This window comes from Penicillium waksmanii (assembly GCF_028829765.1).
Source record: "Penicillium waksmanii strain IBT 27052 chromosome Unknown utg000001l:1.0-4852451.0:1.0-4856178.0, whole genome shotgun sequence".
Classification (NCBI taxonomy): Eukaryota; Fungi; Ascomycota; class Eurotiomycetes; order Eurotiales; family Aspergillaceae; genus Penicillium; species Penicillium waksmanii.
This window is the reverse complement of record NW_026643248.1, coordinates 4,075,554-4,097,326: the sequence shown is the minus strand read 5'-3', so window position 1 is coordinate 4,097,326 and position 21,773 is coordinate 4,075,554. Positions and strand designations below refer to the sequence as shown.

Here is a 21,773-nt window from a genome sequence, read left to right as displayed (position 1 = left end):
AGGGGCCAAAGATGAATAGCGAACCTACTGCAACTGACGGATACGCCCCAACATACGTTACCGAGAATCGGGATGACGGGTATATGGCAGTTCCTGTAGTCAATGCATCAGTCAACTATGATCCGTGTTACTTTCGCCTGCGTATGTATGGCGAGGCGGACTATTTAATGATCCACGATCTGAAAAGCAAAGCCGAGAGACATTTCTGCGAATCGTTTCTGAATTCCATGGAAGCACCGCCCTTTGCAGATATCATGGAGGAGGTGTATTTAACCCGAGCCAACTACAATGGACTGAGACAATTAGCAATCGAAATGATATTGGAAATTTCCCGCTTCTCCGGAATACAACGCCGGTTTTTACGCAAGAACTGATGACGTCAATCCCGAATTTAACATATGATTTGTTTCAAGCTACTCTGGATAAGTATGTGGATAGGTCTTCCAGCATGGAAAAAATTCAGTTTCGCGCTGAGTTTGGTTGCTAAGTACAGGTCCTCAAGACGGTCTTGTTTAGAGTCTGCTCTCAAATATCTTAGTATTGCTTTGCAACAACATATATATACCAACTTTTCCTAAGGCATTTTTGCTTCCGCTTTCACGTCGTTTCAGGGCTTACAGCGTGCAGCAGCGCGCGTCCCCAGTCCATTATTTTGTGGAGTATTGATATGGGGGGATGGATGTAACTTCAGATTATTACAACGTCACGACCGATTCAAGCAGCAATTCCATAGGCACTGTGCTGATGTCATTTTCCAATTTTCCAGAGCTTCTGAAAATGTACTGTAAGAAAAGGAGAGTTGGTAAGAGCAGGCGGGAGAACAAGGGACACTGTTGTGATACGGGGGCTGTGCAGATCAGGACCACGCCGCACCGTAACTTGTACAGTACGTATCTGCCTGTTATTGTGCAGAATAAGGTAAACATCAATGCTGATGAACATGAACAATTCTGCGGTTGGGCTAGTAGGTAGCTAGAGGCGCAACATGGCTTGGTGTTTGTATGATTGGGATGGGACATTCTTTGAGTGGAAGAAAGCGCTCATCATCGGTGAGTGGAATGAAATAACATGACCACTTTTGTGCCGCCTCCTGTAGTAATGGCGTACGGACCCACATTGATGGATGTTTCAACGTGTCGTCGATGCTTTTTGTGATATCATCGGAAGTGTTGAAACGGTGACAACAGTGAGAAAATGTCTTTGATATATTGGATCATCAAGGAAGAGTCTGATTCCTCTGGAATATAGGCAAATTTAATGAGGAAATGCTGGGCCAGCTGCAGTTTAAGGGCCAGCTCTGTTGACGGCCTCACAATTCGCAATGACCATTACACCGACGCTAGCGTAAGGGCTGGCTGCAATGCGATAAATACCAGATCCCTCGCCAGCAGAGCCGTCGTTTTCAAGCATTCCTTTGTCATTCTGGGGTAAAGAATATCGAACGCTTTTTGAATTCGCCAACTACTCTCCTCCGCTATGAACTGATCCCGAACTGTCATGCACCTGTGACCAAACTGACCTGTTGTATCACCCATAGCTTGTCTACGCTCGATACTGAAGTCTGTGAATGGTACATAAGTGTACTTTCCCAGTCATTTGAGACCATGCTGACGTGGAGGATGCTTTGAATCAGTCCCGTCTCCACTGGTCCTGTACGGATTCAATCGGCGGACCTTGAATGAGTTTTAAAATAGCCCCGACTGCGGAGACAGCGAGTAACTTAGGGCCCTCATGAGCTACCTACCGATAATTTATCATAGATCGAGGCCATGCACTACGCAGTCGGTCTGACCGTGCCAGAATGCAACGCGCAGCAGTAGCTAGCAAAGTAAGTTTTGATCATCATGTCAGTTTCGAAAGTGGTCAGCCTGTGCTGACGACTCATTGTATGGGAAGTCGACCGTTCTATCACGAGTCGTTCAATGTCTTGTAAGTCACCATGGTGCATTGCCTCTGCCTGATCCCATGGCCAAGGCTGTATTTTGGATCTCAATCCGAATGCTATTTACTTGAAATCTTATCTATTCGTGCTCTCTGTTTTTCGGGAAATATCGCTGATGTCTCCTTGTCGCAGGACAAATGCCAATATTACAGTCGACACGACCGACCCGTACTTCCCCATCGTCCTTAAAGCCAAGCTTGATGAACGACGGGCCGGACCACTGGCTCACATATGGTTATGCCTTCTTTGCTCCAAAACACCCATTGAAACGGCCCTTCGCTCGATGTATTTAGCGGCCCCGATCCAAGAAGGCTCGATACCCTCCAATTAGCCATACGGTAGTGTTCCAAAAGTGTCTTCATCTCTCCCAGCTTCATCCTGTTCGACCAAAGGTTAACTGTCACTGCTTTAGAAATCGTCTTCTTTCTGACGGCTCTGGATCTCTTGTCCCACTTCCGATCTAAAGCCTCGCCAGCAGACGAGATCCGGTCCCATGCTGGACCGAGCTATCGCAGCATCCGACAAGAACGAAGAGGAAGCCTAGCACCGACGACCACCTAGAAAACCCACGGTTTCTTCGAAAGAAACATCGACCAGTCATGGATCGATTCACCGGCCACAGTCTTAGGCCAGCTTTGTCAAGCCCCGGTTGCAGCTGAGCAAGTACCCCGGATCTCCCTCCGTGGGAGCAGTCGCTACCCGGTCATTTCCAAGTCTACCCTAGACCAAATATAATATATCTCTCCTCCAGCGATCCTTTGTTCTGACACGATTGAACGTCCGCTTGGCCACTGCCTGTGTCCGTGCAAACAGCAAACTGATATAGCTATATATTGAAAGATATGGGCCTGCGCCCACATCCATTTTCTCTGGTACGGACTGCTCTTGGTCCCTCGTGTACGTTATCAAGCTGACGCCTGCTGCCTTGTCTCTCGTAGTCTATGCTCGATACCAAACTACACTGACAGCAGGTATGTACAGTCCTCGGTAACTGGAAATAATGCCGAAGTGGAGATGGATGCATTGAATTTCAGCCTGTTTCGGCTGGTTCCCATGGATTTAATCAAGATACTGTATCGTGGCTGGCATTGGGAATCGCATGCAAGCACGGTGAGTTGCGAACGGCCATCTTGTCCCAGCTGCTAATCCTTGATGGTTGATCGAGAATATCCAGCGGAGGGACTGCATTGGCGATGCCCCAATACAGACGGCGATTCAATGCTGCCACTATGACCTACTTCATGAAACAAAGCTGGCAAAGTATGTTCTCATCACTCAGACATTTTGGAAGCCAGCTAACCATGTTGTCAAATCGTCGATACGAAGATGACTGTTTTTCTCCAAACTACGCTATGCTCAATGCAGCCACAAGCCGAGCGAACGCTCCCTTCTCGATGTCACCACAGAGTGACACGGACTCGCCAGAGGAATCAATCTCGCGAGGCTCACGGTATATGTTGAGACTGGGGAATGTCGACTTCGTTGGGAATCTGCGCATGTTCTCTCACGATGGGCTGGCCAGCCGAGGTCATGGATGGAGGGGTGACGTAGTTCTCGGCAAACGGGCTCTGCGCCATCAGTGACTTGGGCGGTACGGTTTTCGACGGGATCCCCAATTCGGCCAACGTCGTCGGTGAGAGGCCGATGGCGAACTGGTTGGCCGAAGCGTGCGCAGGGAACGGGCTGTGCCAGTCATTGGAGATAGGGATACGGATGGGGCCATCCAGCATGGCCTCACTGACCCCACACCGGCTGCCCATGCTCATCGCCGAGGGCGACGACTCGTTGATGGACGAGTTATTGTCGTTTTCCAGCGCCACGGCCGTATCGAACTCATTCATCCAGTCAAAGTTCATCTCCTCATTCATCGTGAGACGCATGTCATTGGCGTGTTGGCCAAGCGGGAACCTTTGGGAAGAACCTGGAAAGTTATACTTTGCCGGGTTGATGGTGCTGCCGTGGCCCATCAGCGTACCATCGATGCCCATGTCAAAGCTACCGTATGCGGGGGCCATTCGAAGACTATCAGGCATATCCATGAGAAGCCCTGAACTTTCCAGCTCCGACAAGCCATTTACCGGTGGGTTTTCAGAGCTTAAACCCTTATAGTCCATACTCGAGCCTACGGAAGATCCCAAACTAGAGTGATACGCATGGCCCGAGTCAGAGTGGTTTCGTGCCGAGGGTGGGTTGGTGCCGTCGGGAAGACCCAACGGGTTCTCGCTGACATGACTGATGGTGTTCGCCCTCGGGCGCATCGATGGTGTGTTAGCGACAGAGTTCTTGCGCACACGATTGGCGCCACCAGGAGCACCGTTCGTGCTCTCTTGACGACCATGTCTGGGACGAGATGACGAGGTGGAAGTCATGTGCAACTTCTGTTGATGGCGGAGGAGCAGATCTCGGCGCACAAAGCAGCGGGCGCAATCGGGGCATTCGAAAGGCTTCTCCTTCGTATGAGAGCGCTCATGGCGCTTGAGGTGCTCCAATCGGGCGAAGGAGCTGTCGCAAGTGGTGCAGACATGGGGCCGAGGCTTGTCTGTCTTGGGATGCGGGATGTTTCCATTGGCGCCGGTCTGGCCATTGGCCTCGACCTGCTTCCTATTCTCCTTGGAGGGAGCAGGCATATTTGCGGGAATTATGTTCATACTGGCGAGATCCATCATTTTCGGGCTTAGCAGCGACACTTCTCTAGAACTGTGACGTCATATTCGGTCATCACATTTCTACATTTCCCCACATTGAGTCTCGAAACTCATCCTGGTCCCCGAAGTCCTATCGTTGTTCCCCACACAGAGAACTCCAATCGTCCCTCAATCGTCCCCAATCGTCCCCCAATCGTCCCCCGCCCCGGCGCCATTGTTGTGATAAAAGGCTGGTGCAGATCAGGAACCTAATAGCAACCTTGGAATTAATCCCGAGGTGTCTATACGAAGAACAAGTCGATTTCTAACCAACTTGATCTTCTCATTGGAGATATAGCCTTAGTTATTCCCTTGGTACAAGAACAATCAATTTCATACCTCTGAACTACAAGAGGTTATGAGCCCGGGAGCAAACTCTTGGGTGCCGCCTCCACTCATCTGAGAATCATCTTGATTATATTAACTATATATCTACCCTGCTTTCACAAGCATCACCATGTCTGCTTTGGTTCACGACTCGCCTGGCCGAGCCGACGGCTATTGAGCCTCTGATAAGAAGCGACAACTTCGCCACCTGAAAACGCCTCATGACCTCCTACCTCAAAGCAAGGCAGGTCTGGGATGTGAGTGTTGGGCGACCTCCAGCGTCCCGACTGTCTGTTCAAGTACGCCAAACCCATTTCGGCGGACATCCACCCCCCGGTGGATCCTGGACTTGGCCGCCACCAGCCACATCTGCTGGGACCGGAGCTGCTTCAGCAGTCTGCGGCCCCACCGCGAGATGTTGGACACGGCGGGTGATCCAGTGGAAGCCGAAGGGATTGGTACGGTGAAGCTCACGCTCCGGGGGAAGTTCAACCAGCCTCTGGTGTTGAAGAATGCATATTTCGTGCCACGCACCTGGCTGAACCTGACCAACGTACCTTGCGCTCACAATGAAACAGGGACGGAGGCACCTGTGAAGCGCGTGAAACCCCTACACCAGTCAAAAGAATTCAGCATGAGATGTCGATGACCAGTGATCTCGTCTACTCTCTTTATGGGCGAAGAATGGCGGGCAGCCATCCAGAAAATTATCCATCTCTTTCTGCGCACAGAATGTGGGAGAAGGCTCGGCACAAAGATGTACCGACCGAAGGTCATAATTGGCTGCAAATGGCTCTTCAAGAAGGGCCTATGGACGCGCGATGCTCGACTGGGCATCAAAGGCTATTAGTAGCGCTGGAAGGCACTAATACCGTCAAAAGCATGATATCGACTACAATGAAACATGTGCGGCCGTATCGCGGATGTGCTCGGTCCGCTGCATTTTAGTTCGTTTTGTGCGGGTAGCCCCCACTCTTAGTGGTGACCATCCAGACTGTCGGCTTCAGCACTGCATGCAGCTTAGGTAATCATAACCACACGGTCTCTCGAGCCTGATATCTCCCAATTGGCATGTTCCTCCATCGTCAAGTATCCCCGGTTCTGGCATGACCAGGCCATGGGCAAGGCAATTGCGTTTCAATTGAAGAGACTCTGTCCACGCGGAGATGAAAAGAGCCTAAGCCGCTGTTGCTTCGCCCGATGATCATTATCCAAAGCGAAGAGGCCCCATGACGAGCCCCAAATCCCCATGCCCATGGGCCTGTTAGTGGAAAACCAGTCGCATCGCAGCTTTTCGACCCATTGCAGCTACCCACCACGGCCGCTGATTGGGGCAGCCCCCTCTTGGCTCTGCGGATCTATATCGACGGACGAGCTAATCAATTCGGCGCGTTGAATACGCTAGCGATCGATTCCTTCCTTGGCTGCAAACTAAAGCCCCGCGGGAGCACAGGAGGACCGTGCAAAATATGGCTGAATAGCATGCGACCCGGCAATCCGGGTCACTAATAGCGGTCGTGAAACCGGCGGTGTCATATGACCCAGTCGCTGTGGCTGTTGTCGAGGGCAGTATTTCAATTACCCACTCACTCTAGTCTCCCCTATTCTGAACCTTTGCACTGTCGGCTCTCCCTCGTCCCCTGCTTGGGGTTCCCGATTTTGGAGATCAGGAATGCATCACATGGCATACAGCTCGGCCACCATCGAGCCTGACGTTAGTCCCTCCGAAAATTGACTAGGACTTCCAAGATTTAATATCCTGTGTATAGCTGTCAGATATCGACTCAGTCTATCCTGACTCGTAAGTCTTGTGGCTAGTGATGGTGTGAGCTGTGAACCCTGCTGACCTTTTTCATAAGGGTGAACGATGCTAATTGCACTACAAGTATCACCTCCAGTGCTCTGAATTACCAGTATGTGTAACCTGTTCATATTTCCTTTTTCCCCACCACACGAACTATCGTTAATTACGCATTTTTTCAGGTATGAAGTATGCCACTGATCATGTCACCATCCTGAATCCTTGCTTAGTGTCTAGAACGGTCGCAGGTATCATTCATACCACGAGGGGGAATACCTTCTGGTATGTGACTCCGAACAATATGTGGTTTTAATCTGATGACAACTTGGCCCAGCCCAACGATGAACAGGAACAAGATCGTCTCGATTTGGTTAGTGCTTACCCGGACTGGAGAGGCGGACCTGCCGTGGCGAGTACTAACAAACACAGAGTCATCACATTTATTTGATGCTTTTAAAAGGGGAGCTCCATCGGGCACCAGTCGAAAATCCAGGAAGAGTGCTGGACCTTGGCACAGGGACGGGTATATGGGCAATTGATTTCGCAGAGTAAGTTCGCCTCACAAAGCCGCGGGGAGGCATTTCACTGACCTGACGTAGTGTACATCCTGTATCAGAAGTGATTGGTAAATACATATAACCCTTCCCCGACTTGGGACCCTCACTAACATACCGGAGGTATTGATCTCAGTCCCATTCAACCGACATGGTACAACTCAGCGGCAACTCTGTGATACAGGATACTGACTTGCACAGGGTACCGCCGAATTGTAAATTCGAAGTTGATGACTTTGAACAGCCCTGGAACTACAACGCACCATTTGACTACATTCACGGCCGTGAGCTAGAAGGGGCAATTCGGGATCACAAACAATTGTTTCAGCAAGCTTTTGACAACCTCAAACCAAATGGATGGTTCGAGATGGCTACTTTTGAAGTCAACACTATGTCAGATGACGGCACGCATCTCAAATCGACCTATCTTTTGAACAGCGTAAAGAACATATATGCATCAGCAAGGTCGTTTGGGAAGGCCATGCATTCTGTCCCTTCATGGAGCGACTGGATAAAGAAAGCGGGATTTGTCAATGTCCGGGAAGAGATCTACAAAGTATGTGATATTGCCATTGGGACTCGAGGGGAAACCAGGCTGATCGCAATATAGCTCCCTCAAAGTCCTTGGTCAAAAGACCCTGAGTTCTTGGAGCTCGGTAAATACCATCAACTGAACATGCTCGAGGCCATGCCGTCATACACATACGCACTCTTCACACGCGTGCTCAGGTGGGAACGCGTTGAAATCGAAGCCTTGCTGGCGGGTGTTCGACGCGAATTGAGGGATCTATCCAATCATTTGTATACAAGAGTGTACATGATATACGGCCAAAGGCCTCCATGACCCTCAAAGACTAACGTCGATGTAAATAAAACTCACGGAATTTAGTTGCCATTGACGTCAAACTTAACCAGAACAATCCATATAAACAATAAGCGCTAGAGCGCGCTTAGTCTGTTGGCCCGGTACCTGAGTGACCAGACCTCGGCATGACCCTCGACCCTCAGAAAAAGCCATCCACTATAACAAATATAGAAATAATTATACCTAATCCAGACGTGTCTTGTAGATGAGTCTCCTGAATTAGACTCGTTATCATAGCCAGCAGTTTGTCCTCGTCTTCGCGTAGTGCACCTGGTCCTCCGATACTGAAAGCCTTGGTGATTTCTTGTATCTATCCGGTTAGAAGGAACGCGCAGTCATGGTTGCATATCGAATGCTGAATGCTCCAGAGCAGTGATCGGGTCCGTGCCACGTATGGAACGCCGACGCGAACCGGGATGCTGAGAGCGTGAATGCATTGCAGAATTACTCGGCCCAATGATTGATACCGAGAGATACAGGTTGTGTTGGGATTAGTGAAAATTTGTTGGATCCGGATATGCGCTAGGCGTAGCAATGCGGTCGCATTGAACCCAAGGGGGCCTTTAGGCGAACACGGATCAAGTGTAGATCCGTAGGTCGCCTCCCGGGACGATTGCCATGATTTGCAAGGCTGTCTCCATTGACTTCAATAATTGGGGCGCATCGGGGATCCGTCGTGGAGAAGGAAAGTTGATGTTTGGTGCTCAGGATAGATTTTCTGGACGAGTCCGTGTATGAGTACATAATTCATGAAGGCAGGTCCTGGGACGAGACGGTCACATGGGGATCTGAGATGAGAAGATGTGAGACTCATTGGTTGACGTGGATCAGACTGAATCACTTCCAACGGTCGGTCGGTACAACCGACAAGCTCGGTGGTTGACGTGTGTTTGATATGCGGTGATCGATGGTGCCTGGCTCTGGTGGTCATTGATGAGCACTGCCACCCCGGCCCCAACTTCACGACGTTCAACTGAGGTACTCACGGGTATATCTCAACCATTGTGGAGGGGTTGAGTGTGTGAGACTTTGGCACAGACGGTCGGCTCTTGGGCGTACGCTCAGAGCGCATCGTTGTCCCTCCTATCAGCCAGTGCAGTGTCCATATCGCGGTGTGTCCTTGCAAAACTACGCCATGTGTCCAATTGTTCGCTTGGGAAACATTGTCTGCTTCTTTTGATTTCACAGCGCTCCACACAATCGATGTATATCTGACCAGATGCCTGGCGATGCGAACCTCCCTAACACCCCATATTTTTCAACCCCATGAAACCTCTTGGATGCGGAAACCTCGGTTGGACAGTCCATTCTCCTCTCTGATTTTTCCCGATAACTTGCATTTTCGCCCTTTCCAGCCCAAAGCCCTCTGTTGGCATAAGATGCACAACGATTCCGAATCGCGGTTGGACTAGTCTCGTGTAGTTACCCAGCTCGTTCAGCCATTTAGATTTGTTGCAGGACACATTGGCCGATTCCTTGTTTTGAAGTGGATCACATATCCGGTCTTGTGGTCCCAATCCTGGCTGTTTCTTTCACGGACTGTGCGCTCAATAGCGCTATCGAGTGTGTGTGTAAGCGGTCTCTGTGTGGAGGGATCGACCGAATGTGTTTCCTTCGCCCTGGCCGTTGCCCCTCGCATCCACAATTATCGCTGGGGGCTCATTCGAACGCAATCTGTGAGTGCTGAGTACATGTTTGAGGGACTTGGGTCGCCAGTTCTGGCTGCTACACCAGTCATGACCTTGCCGGGCGGGGGTTTGATAAAGGACATCCTCATTTAAGGGGCTAAAATCGAAGTAATTTTGAAAGGAGACAAAGAAGGGCCTTTTTCGAGCACCTCGGTTAATTGTGTCATTCCAGTGCACTTCGCGATGACCACGGACATTGTGGGGATAGTGGAGATGTTGGGGCAATGCGGTAATGGGGTAAAAACCCCAGTTTGGAATGACCATTTTCTATAAGTGGTCAGCGGAAAGTAGCTGCTTGAAAATATGTATCTACAGATCGCATCAGAGTCGCCATTCAATTAGAAACTCGACGACCGATGAAGATTCCTACCACCCAAGTTGCCGCATGGCTAGAGAAGCCACATCCCGAAGCTACGCTTTTGATCAGAAACGACATTGAAGTACCCCAGCCTCGAGCGGGTGAGATTCTGGTTAATCTGCTGTACACGGGGTTTTGGTGAGCTTAGAGTTTATATAGTCGGATAACATCATATACAGCTTCAAATACCAACTAACATATTCCTGCTCGTCATAAATAGCCATTCAGATATCCACTACATCCATGGAGATCTCCCAAGCACGACAGATATCCCTGGCCACGAAGGAGTAGGACGCGTGGTGAAAGGTAGCTGCATTCTCATATTGAACTTCTCCGAACCGATGCCTTATATAGTAACTTATACAGTGGGACCCAACACATCTGCAGATCTAATCGACAGACATGTCGGAGTCAAGTATATTCCCCATAGTAGATTTTTCGACTCCCGAATGACTGACATAGATTTTTCTCATCTTCTACAGATGGCTCCGAAGCAGTTGTGGCCAATGTGATATCTGCCATCTCGAAAACAATCACTGTCCAAACCAGATTAATTCAGGACGGGTGAGCATCACTGGTTATCAAAGCCCTTTCCAGCCTGCCTACTTTTTGTTCAAGATGCTTACTGGCCGTAATATTTTACTAGAGTGCCCGAGGAACCTTTCAACGTTGAGATACCTTTAACCTGGCAATATAACGAGGCAAAAGCTGATAGACTGATGTAGAATTCGTGACCTTACCCGCTGAATTTGCAACTGTTATCCCCGAAGGCCTTGAGATAGAAGCAACGGCACCTTTGTTGTGTGGTATGAATGCCCCTGAGCAGGCAGTTGCAGTTGTAACTAATAATCACCTATAGCTGGTGTCACGATGTTTGGGGCCTTGAGGAAGCTGGAAAAGTACTGTCAGAGGAACGACTGGGTTGTTATCTTGGGAGCTGGGGGTGGCCTGGGCCATTTGTAAGTGCAACATGAAGTGATCGCGACCGCTCTACAGCCGACTAAATCATATGCGGCCTGCAGAGGCATCCAAATTGGTGTAACCTTAGGCTATCGAATTATTGCTGTTGACAGGCAAGCGCCCCAAATCGAGCCTGTGGTGGGAAGATGCTGATAGTGTGCCCCGTATAGTGAAGCCAAACGAGATATTTGCATTCGGAACGGTGCCGCTACCTTCGTCTCACTGGCGGAAAATGTATAATTCCAATTCTTCTGTTTTCAAAATATATGTATTTCGCTGATTGGATGTCAGGCCGAAATGCGAATCAATGACATTACCGGTGGTCTCGGAGCCCACGCAGTCATCGTCGCGGTCGGGGCATCGCAAGCCTATAAAATGGCAGTGAAGCTTCTTCGACCCCTTGGGACTCTTATTTGTGTTGGGCTTCCAGAGCTTGGGCTTCATATTCCCATGAGCGCTGTTGACTGTGTGAATAGAGGTAAGGGAAAGCCTGTTCCTATGATATAGGACGTATTCATCTTATGTATTTGTTTTACATTAGGGTATAAAATTTGTTGGAAGTGCAGTGGGAACAGAGAAAGATATGGCAGAGCTGCTGCAAATGGCCGTTGATGGGCATGTTTCAACGCATGTAAAGGTGTTTGATTTGGAGGACGTCAACGTTGTGATGGAAAAGCTCGAAAATTATGAGGTGGAGGGACGAACTATACTACGTATTCCACCTGTGAAGACGGAGTTTTGAGTTAATGACAGTGTTGTAGTTCAGAGGTATTAATTGTATTATTGCTCAGAGGGAAACATTAGGCTATATATATACAACGAGAAGGGAAAGTTGATTGGAAATCGACTTGGTTCTTCGTATGGATATCTCGGGATTAATTCCGATGGTTCGGCTTGGTTCCTGATCTGCACCAGCCTCATATCACAACAACACACAATACTGAAGTCATTCTAGACCATGTCTTAATGAATTCTAGATCTCTACAGGTTGTTTGCAGGTCTTGGCTTCTTCGAGTGCCCTCGAATACTAGTCTCTGACACCACGAAGAGGTGCCTGCAATCGTCAGAGGATCAGGACGAGGACCGCGGCGCCACGGGTCGCCTAACAAGCACAAATTTGATAACGCAGGGCTCAAGGCTGCTTGGAAGCTCAAAATTATACAATCACAGGGCTCAAGGCTGTGAGGGAGAACTTGGTGTCGCAGCGGTCTCCTGCGGAGGTTCTTGGTAACGCAGGCGTCCCTGCGGAGCACATGTTTACAACGCAGGGCTCATTGCTGCGAGGGAGCGAGTTTTTACAGTCACAGGGCTCATGGGCTGTGAGGGAGCACGTTTTTACAGTCACAGGGCTCATGGGCTGTGAGGGAGCACGTTTTTACAATCACAGGGCTCATGGGCTGTGAGGGAGAACTTGTTGACGCAGCACTCTCCTGCGGAGAACTTGGTGTCGCAGCGGTCTCCTGCGGAGAACTTGGTATCGCAGCGGTCTCCTGCGGATCTCCCTTGGTTTCGCAGCGTCCCCCTGCGGAGGCTCTTGATGTCGCGAAGGTCCCCGCGGAGCACATTTATACAACACAGGGCTCATTGGCTGCGAGGGAGCGCATTTATACAACACAGGGCTCATTGGCTATGAGGGAGCACACTCTTACAATCGCAGGGCTCATCGCTGCGAGGGAGAACTTGTTGACGCAGCACTCTCCTGCGGGTCTCCCTTGGTAACGCAGAGCTTATCCTGCGAAGAACACTTGGTAACGCAGATCTTATCCCGCGAAGCACACTTGGTAACGCAGAGCTTATCCTGCGAAGAACACTTGGTAACGCAGATCTTATCCTGCGAAGCACACTTGATATCGCAGAGCTTATCCCGCGAAGCACACTTGGTAACGCAGAGCTTATCCTGCGAAGAACACTTGATATCGCAGATCTTATCCCGCGAAGCACACTTGGTAACGCAGAGCTTATCCTGCGAAGAACACTTGATATCGCAGAGCTTATCCTGCGAAGAACACTTGGTAACGCAGAGCTTATCCTGCGAAGAACACTTGGTAACGCAGAGCTTATCCTGCGAAGCACACTTGGTAACGCAGAGCTTATCCTGCGAAGAACACTTGGTAACGCAGATCTTATCCTGCGAAGCACACTTGGTAACGCAGAGCTTATCCTGCGAAGAACACTTGATATCGCAGAGCTTATCCTGCGAAGAACACTTGATATCGCAGAGCTTATCCTGCGAAGAACACTTGGTAACGCAGAGCTTATCCTGCGAAGCACACTTGGTAACGCAGATCTTATCCCGCGAAGCACACTTGGTAACGCAGAGCTTATCCTGCGAAGAACACTTGATATCGCAGAGCTTATCCTGCGAAGCACACTTGGTAACGCAGAGCTTATCCTGCGAAGAACACTTGATATCGCAGAGCTTATCCTGCGAAGAACACCCGGGTGCCCGGGAGTGTGAGGAGGAAAGTCCTGCTTTTCTTTTCGACGGGGAAAGAGCGTCTTTTATGTCTTCTCGGATACGTCCTTCGGCAGCGACCACTTACGTACATTTTGCCGGACCCAGAGATCTTCAGTCGAAATTTGCACCGAGCGACCGCCTTTTTGCTGGGTGTTGAGGCTGTTTATCAACGTTGAAATAAGAAATTTCAAGAGTTCGGGGCGGAGAGAGCGGGTGGAGTGGCCCGCCCCACCTGAACCCTTGGCTCTCCTGGGTCTAGGCCTGACAAATAAAATGCCTCAACGTTGTTGACAAAGGTGAAACAACTTCAACTTGGCTGACAAGTTCGAAAGAATGGACTGGCTCTGGCAAATCGACTGCCCATAGCCTCGAACTTGTGTTTGTAGAATTTGCCATGGTAGCTGCCTCGATGCGTGCTCCCAATTTTGGACGTGCATCTACCCTTTCATTACATTTATCTAATATAGGCACTGAATGAATGGATTCTCAATTAAATCATCAGCTCGATTGATCCATGCTAGAATGGCCCGAGCTTAGCCTGCCCAATGTGCACGCAGATGAATCTTTTCTAGCAGGACACATTGAAAGTGACAGCTTAGCTGCACCGATCGCTGGGCGCTGACTTGCAAGTCCAACCGCGAAGCCAACTTTCTGCGAGCCGCGGATTGGGACGTTCAATTCGTGCAGGTAGCTTGTTAGTCAACGTTTGTCCCGTTGAAAATCTGTTGAAGTGTTGCCAAATGCTTATTGCGCCCCGCTTCTTTGAATTTTCACAATGTGAGACCAGATATGGCTGGCCTAGGCTCAGGGCGATGGCCTCTTCCACTGCGGGCATTTGCTCGCCGGATCTATTTTCACACATGTACAGTAGAGTGTCACACCCGTCACGAATCATATAAGAGCCACTCTCGTCATAATTTTCAAACAGGTCTATTTGTCGGCAGCACCCCGCTTGATTCGATACACAACTATGGGAGCCATTCGAAAAATTCCACGCACTCGGCAGATGCCCGACTTCCGACGTCGATTGCAGCGCGCACTGTCCTTGTCATCCTCGGAGTCCGAATACAGTCGAAGCCCATCCCGATCTCTGTCTGGAGACACTACCGAGGAAGAGCCATCGATGCCCTCGAATAAGAAGGACCAAGCTGTTCCGCAACAGGGCGATCCTCCCAGTACCCACGAACACGGGGTGCTACCGAGACCTCATTACGGCGGAAACGTGTCTCAGCCCAGGGACAGCAACGTGCTCACCCTCACATGCCTCGCAGAGTTAGTCCGGGTCACCCCTTATCGTGAATGCAGGATGTTTGCTAATAGATGATACTTTAAGACTAGACGTGCGGGTGAAGTTAGTTTTACATTCCCTCCAAGCAATGAATAATGGGCTAACCTAAGGCCAGATCCCTAGATTGTAAATTGACGGACCAAAATAAGTGTATCGAAGATCTCCGCAGGGACCTGCCAGACCTTCTCCACCGGCTGGAGGCTGTCGAAACGGAAGAAGAGGAGAAAACCAAAAGTGACATGGCTCATACGCCAGATGAGCCGGTTCAGAAGACGACGCGGACCCGGCGGTCGCAGCGGGGATGAAATTTGACGGGTTAAGGGGTCTCCGAGGACATTATTTATGCAGAAATTCATCGAGAATTCGTCATATGGGCTCTCTTACGCCGAGTATACTCTTGCCTTTCTTACGACTACCAGCTGTAGAATGTTCGGACTAGGACTATTCTTGTGCTTTCTATACGTGGTACACAAATAAATCTGTCTTCTGCGCATACAGTAAATGCGTTGTCAATGTGGCGTCTCATGGGTATACCTACCCACCGAGACAGTCCATTTTACAGATCGCATGGAGGTACAGTTTTGCTCAGTGGCCGAGTCTATATACTAATTCGTCCCTTCAGTAAGACTTTCCGGTACGGCGGCAACGCCACGCGAGGGTTTGACTCTACAGGAAAGATGATTGAATTTGAAAATATACTTTGACACAAATAGTATGGCCCAAGCGAAAGGTATGGCGCCTGGCTCTGAAACACATCCTACTGATGAGTAATTGGTTTATAAGTAGAAGTGACGCGAACTTGAGAAACGCCCAAAATCTGAACCGAGATGGCGGCTTTCACCCTGCTGGACCCCTCAAGCTTCATCGCTAGCTTTGCCTGAACCAACCAAGACTTCTCTCCCATCTGTTGTAGCATGTAATCGACGGGATTGCATGACGTATCGATAGAGGTGTCAAGCTCTATCTCGAAGTTCTTCGGATCTATCGACGCATGAATCCAAATGAACCCCATCGAATACTCAAAGCAGGCTGGATCTGCATTCCCCGAGGTCACAAGCGTGTTGAAAAGAGGTCCCATCGTGGTTGATGGGAGGCCAGCGCAAAGGTACCTCGAATCATAACTACTTGCCGCTCGTTTTCCCATACTGATCATCTCAATCTCATCGGTTGATCGTGGATCGAGAATAACCGAATCCGAGATCCAGTATTCGGTTGACCAATTATAGAAGAGTGGAAAGCTTTTCCCGGCCAGCAAGTTCTCAAAACGAAGCATGCTCTCCCGGACTTTGGAAGGCCTTTTCCAGTCTGGCAAGCCAAGGAGAATGATCTTCATATCTGTCAGGTTTCCTGCATGAAGAAGTCCAACCTGATACTCCTCCGGTCTCAGATTCGTCAAGTAGGCCGGAGGCATCACGGTAACATTTCCATTCTGCATGGAAACGAATTTGCCTGCCCTGTCAGGTCTGTTGGAAGGGTGATCTTGTGGCATGATGGTGGACTGCAAGGCAGTGTTGATGCTCTGGCCACAGAGCTTCGACTGCTCCCATTTCCAGACAAGCTCCTCGGTTTCCGAATATAGGAAAGGAAACCTGTTCACAAAAGCTTCAGAGGAGCGATGCACCGGAAGTTGAGGCTTGTCTTTATCAGGATTAGCTTTGTTGTTTGCCAAAGCTGGAATAAGATATATCACATACCGACGGGCTTTTTACGGAAGCGATTGAAGTCGAGCTTTGAGTGTCTATACGATGTTTTGTAATCGAGATCCATTTATTCGTAGTCGTCAATACCAGAACGGACCGGAAAGCAATGCGCTGAAGCTGGGATAGACAAACTGGCGATCCAACGGCTTGTATAGGGGGGATAATATAGTGTAAAAAAAACCAAGAGACTTATATGCGAGATGATGGCGAGAGAAAACCATTCACGCCGAGTTATGCAGCTATGCAGTAATGGTCTGAAGCTTTTCAAATTAGATTCTGAAATTGGATGGTGATGGATCATAGTTTAGATCATTCAGTGATGATTCACCTAACACTATGCCGTTGAGACTTGAACTGATTCCACCCGTGCAGCAACTAATAATACACAAACACAAATTTCGACCCCTCTCAGTCCCAGCAGGAAGGCCAAAGTTCGAAACATTGTAATTGTGGAAAGAGGTTCTCAGTCTCGCCACAGAGAAGGCTTTTTTGGTACAATACTGTATACGCTGCATAGGACTCATAATAGCCATGGAGCTAACTATGCCATCAAACCAATTTCGGTAACTCCAGTCCTTTTTACTACGGCAGGGTATGCAACATTCTTTTCCGATAGCTTTACCGCAGCCTACTATCTAGGTCATGATGCGAGAAAAGATCTTTGAAGGGGTCCTTCCTATTCGAATGAAGAGACTAGATTTTTTTTCTCGTATCTGATCATCAAGTCAATATACCAACCCCTTCTAGGTCATCCGTTGTGCCATAGGTCCGACAGAAACATAAAATACATTGATATACAGTTCTTCTCGGCGGCCACCCCGACAAATTTCCTGCCACGCTTTGACATGAAACATTTCCGTGACCACGATGCGGACGGGCTTGGATTGCATAATTTCAGGGACCATTTTGATATCTTCTTCTATATCTTGGATCAGATTTTTGCTATAGAACAAATTTGCAGAGGTGGTGGCCAAATTACGAATGGTGCAGTTAGCAGATGGCTTAATCCCCCAAACTAGAGAGTTTCTGGGAAGAAAGAGCGGATATAACGATAAGAATGCATGTGTGTAATATTTTATCACCTCTGCTCTGTTTTTGACATCAATTCTTTGGGGAAGTACCGCCGCAACCCTGACTTCTTCGTTCTGGAACGCCCTTTGAAGGCTTGTGAGAATGGACTGTAGCTGCCTCATCGAGAGACTAGAGGAGAATATTGGTGACAATCTGAGATGCTCCAGCATGACAGAGAAAAATAGCTCGTCACATAACATATCCCGCTTTTGCAGAATGGCTTAACTGCTAGGAATCTGGTGTTGCCTTTCTGAACCGCGAACTCATATTAATGCCTTCCATTTCCAAAAATTGGCTAGATAATCTTAGTCCCCAAACCCAGAGATGTGAGAAACGGCAAAGAGCGAAACCTCCACGATGCGGTGCAGAACCGCCAGTTCAAAACCGCCAACGCAGCCTTTGATTTGGTACTGTAATGACCGCAGTTTGTTCGCGGCGACATTTATTCTGGCCCTTAAGCTCGAACATGTGCAATTTATCTCATCAAAGATCTTCCGAGGCCATATTTGACTGTCCTCAGGAGCACCGATCAGTGGAACAGTCATTTATTTCAAATAGATGCCTCAGTTCTATATGTAATAACTTGGATGTTGGATTCAAAAATACGTTAAATTTCCTACGTCTCAGTATAAGTTACTTTTTCTCAACGGCACACTAACTTGGCCGACACTACTTTCACATATGTAGGTCTCAACGTGCCGAACTCCCACGTCGCGGACTGGCCTACTTGGCGCACTATCGGCATGTCTTGCAGGATATTTGACAAGACCCAAGCCCGTTTCAGGCTTCGCATAGCGTCAGCATGGTTGCGAGATACTCTTGGAATTTGCAGCAGAATAGTGGTCACCAGAGATGGTCTATTGGTAATGATCTACTCACAGTGATCCGATAACTCCGCGTGACATTGAGAGAGATGTCTCAATATCAAATGAATCCATTTTTTACAAAAAAAAACCAACATTCGGAACGGAAACGGGCATATTTGAGCAACAACTCAAAACCGTCAGAGAATCTAGAAGGCACTGATACAGCAATCCCTCGATCCACACGAATGCTCTTCGAAAATAGTGGATGGGAAACCTGACCAACTTTTGGATTAGAACGCACATTCTAGGTGGAGAGTAGTTTACGTACCTAAACTTCAGGCGTCCGTGTTTTTTTTCAGATCCAAGTGCATAAAAGGAAATAAGGGAGAATATAGACAATACAAGTCGGCCGCATAATTGGGTGGAGTGTTGTTATTTCAATGCAACCATCCCGGCGGCCTGAGTTCCGGGCAGGAAAATATGTAACCCCGATCATGTGATCGTATGTGCGTAGGGTATGGCATTGTACCAATCCGCACGATTTTCCCGCGTGAACATTCCGGCTGCAATTATATCCGCAAAGAATAGGTTAAATAAACGCTCTTGTGTTCCAAAATTACCAAGGATGAAGTTTTTTGGCTTGAATATTGCTCACCTGCTGATCTTTAATTCTTGCCACTGCAAGTTGGACATGCAATATCTTTCACGATTCCTTTGCCTCCGCAGGTTTCACACGGGACCATTTTCGTTCTCTTCAAGGTAAGAACAGGTAGAGAAGTTTGTCTTGGTAACTTGAGTCGTTATTTCAGAGCAAGACAGGAGTTCTGTGAGTGAGAAGTTGATGGTCTCGCTGCCCAACGGCGGCGACCGTGCTCAGTATTTATTAGATTGCGACCGTGTCTCGGTCCGCACCTACAGCCAATTACGTTTCTTAAATTCTGACTAATCTTTCTTCCACGTGACCTTGCCACCAACCATGGGAGAAGCCGGGTAGACCACCCCCCCCCACATCTTTAGCTCTTCTGCAGCACCATCAACAATGTCAAATACACAACCACAGTGTGCATGCTCAGCTTTCTTTGAAACAGAAAACAATCTACGCGAACATCTCGAAGAATATCGGGTTAGTAACGCTGAGATAAAGAAATGACTTAGCTGACTTCTTCCAGTCCCGCGAACAGCACCTGCAAGCTGAACTCGAGCGGTGTCGAACCCATTCAAGGATCAATGGCGATGACTGCCGAGACAGGAGCGATAACGATCAAGGCGAAAGCGATGATGACAGAAACGCCGGAAATACTATTGGCGCAGTAAGGGAGACTGGAGCTCCCAAAGGGCATTTCTGTCCATCCTGTAAACGAGCGAAGCCATTTCCAAAAATGCAGGGACTCCGGCGGCATTTCCAACAACGCAAGTGCTCTCATCTCTGAAAAATTGCTTGCCATTAATCCTTCATGCAGACGTCACATGTGAGGAAGTGTGTGTGTGCTGTTTCAAAGTTTTCAGGCTCGTGAGCGAATTCATTAGACATGCCGGTAGACATGATGGAGCATGTGATAGAAAGCGAGCATTCGTCAAGAAAACATGCGATGAACTACGCGAACAATCCGACATACAACTAGCTCTCGCAATGAGGCAGTGTCGATCGGGAGTTATCATGGGGAAGAAACGGAAATGGGACGTGGCAACTTTGGGCTCCGATTTCTCGGGACCTCGAGCCGACTTCGACGGCGGTATGACGGCTTTGGACAAAAGTCTTCGCCAGATCAATGAGAGTGACAGTCTTCGCCAGCTTGGCTCAGCTCACATTGATCTATCTGCACCCTCAATTCCGATGCAGTCGCCTATAACATTACCTCGGCTGGCCACCATGGCCGATCCTATTAACCCGAACATGTCATCGGAGGAAATGTACTTCAATACCGGAGAAGGTCAAACCCAAGGTTTTGACTTGCTACAAGATTTTGATGCCCCTATCCTTCAGATTATGAACAGTGTCCCAGCATTGACGACCGGATGGGCGGCACAAGACGATATTATAGATATGACCACAGAAGTTACAGCAATGAGCGCTAACCCTCTGTGCTTCCACCCGGACCCTCAAACGTGAAGTTCAGTCCGATTTTTGCGCTCAGCAATTCTAGGTCCCTGACTTTCTGTTCCAGTCCCTTTGAGTATGGAAGGGACATCTTCGCCCAGTTGGCGATCACTTCATCCGTGGCAAAAAGAAACGTAATGGCATATCCTTGCTCGATCTGAAAACCGAGTCTAGCATCTAGAATCACCCTACGGCTGTTAGAACTTGAGATTGTAATACATAGCTATCACTTACAAGCCACCATCTGGAAAATCCTTCACCTCGGGCTGAGAGCCCACACGATCCAGCTCGGATTGGGGAATCTCGTATAAGGACCTTCTCCCCTTCGTAGTCGCCAAGTTGTGAGTATGTGAAAGGGTATAATACTCCACTCGCGATCCTTTGGCCCAAAGATGCACCATTAGGACACGGCGACCAGCTTTAGGACCACCCCTCCTGAAGCATTCGACGTGGCCAGGGAACTCTTCGTATCTAAGCCAGTGTCCGAGGCTACACCGTTCGAGGGAGGATTCGAGGATAGATCGGATTCGCTGTGAAGATGATTAGACGGTAGTCACAGAAACGTCTCATTCCGCTTACTTCGTCAAAGGCAAATTGCTTGCAAAAGTCCATGCCATATTCGGTGAGGTACGGGAAACCCCGTCTTTCCATCTCCGAGACGCGATTACCAACTGTTGAGTCATTCAAATCAAAAAACCCCTCCTCGAGGAGACAGTGCCTCGCCACGTCTAGCGTAAATGCGGTTGATGCCATAACTGAGACCGGCTGTGCCTGAAGCCGATGATGCAAACAGCTGCGGGGCAGTGGTCGGTTGGAACTGTCCGGAGAATTAATTTTCCTTGGCCGTGAAACCCCAACCCCACTTCGGCCACGGGCATTCCCGTTCCGGCTTGTATGCTTTAGGTACCTCAGGGAACACAGTTGTGTGATACCCATGGCCTGCCGAGAAAATATCCGTCAGGGATCACAATTCTGTGCTACCGTTCCGCAGGGATCACAACTCTGTGCTGCTGTTCCACAGGGATCACAATTCTGTGATCGTCGCTACAGTTGGTCATTCACTCTACCACATTTTTACGCTAGTGCTTCCGACACCTGTAGAACTTAGAACGACACCATGATATGGTGCCTGGATGCAAATGCGACACCTCCAGTTGAATGATACCTGGATCT

General features: G+C 48.9%; 7 protein-coding genes across 7 annotated transcripts; 5 read left to right on the top strand and 2 right to left on the bottom strand.

The window, feature by feature from the left end:
• Positions 1-11: 11 nt before the first annotated feature.
• Positions 12-374, top strand: N7481_001434 (uncharacterized protein; the record flags this gene model as incomplete). The annotated part of the gene is made up of 1 exon (XM_057260653.1): positions 12-374. The coding sequence occupies one exon, from the start codon at positions 12-14 to the stop codon at positions 372-374; it is 363 nt and encodes a 120-aa protein (XP_057128485.1).
• A 3,072-nt stretch (positions 375-3,446) lies between these two features.
• N7481_001433 (C2H2-type zinc finger protein) lies at positions 3,447-4,608 on the bottom strand (the record flags this gene model as incomplete). The annotated part of the gene is made up of 2 exons (XM_057260652.1): positions 3,447-3,456; positions 3,506-4,608. The coding sequence occupies 2 exons, from the start codon at positions 4,606-4,608 to the stop codon at positions 3,447-3,449; spliced, it is 1,113 nt and encodes a 370-aa protein (XP_057128484.1).
• Positions 4,609-6,634: 2,026 nt separating this feature from the next.
• On the top strand, positions 6,635-8,152 carry N7481_001432 (class I SAM-dependent methyltransferase; the record flags this gene model as incomplete). The annotated part of the gene is made up of 8 exons (XM_057260651.1): positions 6,635-6,667; positions 6,723-6,754; positions 6,813-6,866; positions 7,003-7,036; positions 7,089-7,124; positions 7,184-7,302; positions 7,510-7,864; positions 7,919-8,152. The coding sequence occupies 8 exons, from the start codon at positions 6,635-6,637 to the stop codon at positions 8,150-8,152; spliced, it is 897 nt and encodes a 298-aa protein (XP_057128483.1).
• Positions 8,153-10,217: 2,065 nt separating this feature from the next.
• Positions 10,218-11,182, top strand: N7481_001431 (uncharacterized protein; the record flags this gene model as incomplete). The annotated part of the gene is made up of 4 exons (XM_057260650.1): positions 10,218-10,357; positions 10,440-10,572; positions 10,935-11,025; positions 11,079-11,182. The coding sequence occupies 4 exons, from the start codon at positions 10,218-10,220 to the stop codon at positions 11,180-11,182; spliced, it is 468 nt and encodes a 155-aa protein (XP_057128482.1).
• Positions 11,183-11,476: 294 nt separating this feature from the next.
• On the top strand, positions 11,477-11,791 carry N7481_001430 (chaperonin 10-like protein; the record flags this gene model as incomplete). The annotated part of the gene is made up of 2 exons (XM_057260649.1): positions 11,477-11,657; positions 11,721-11,791. 2 exons carry the CDS (start codon positions 11,477-11,479, stop codon positions 11,789-11,791), a joined length of 252 nt encoding a protein of 83 aa, XP_057128481.1.
• Positions 11,792-19,478: 7,687 nt separating this feature from the next.
• Positions 19,479-20,612, top strand: N7481_001429 (uncharacterized protein; the record flags this gene model as incomplete). Its single annotated transcript, XM_057260648.1, has 4 exons — positions 19,479-19,492; positions 19,563-19,625; positions 19,672-19,812; positions 20,009-20,612. The coding sequence occupies 4 exons, from the start codon at positions 19,479-19,481 to the stop codon at positions 20,610-20,612; spliced, it is 822 nt and encodes a 273-aa protein (XP_057128480.1).
• On the bottom strand, positions 20,575-21,353 carry N7481_001428 (uncharacterized protein; the record flags this gene model as incomplete). The annotated part of the gene is made up of 3 exons (XM_057260647.1): positions 20,575-20,788; positions 20,835-21,130; positions 21,180-21,353. 3 exons carry the CDS (start codon positions 21,351-21,353, stop codon positions 20,575-20,577), a joined length of 684 nt encoding a protein of 227 aa, XP_057128479.1.
• Between the last annotated feature and the right edge of the window lie 420 nt (positions 21,354-21,773).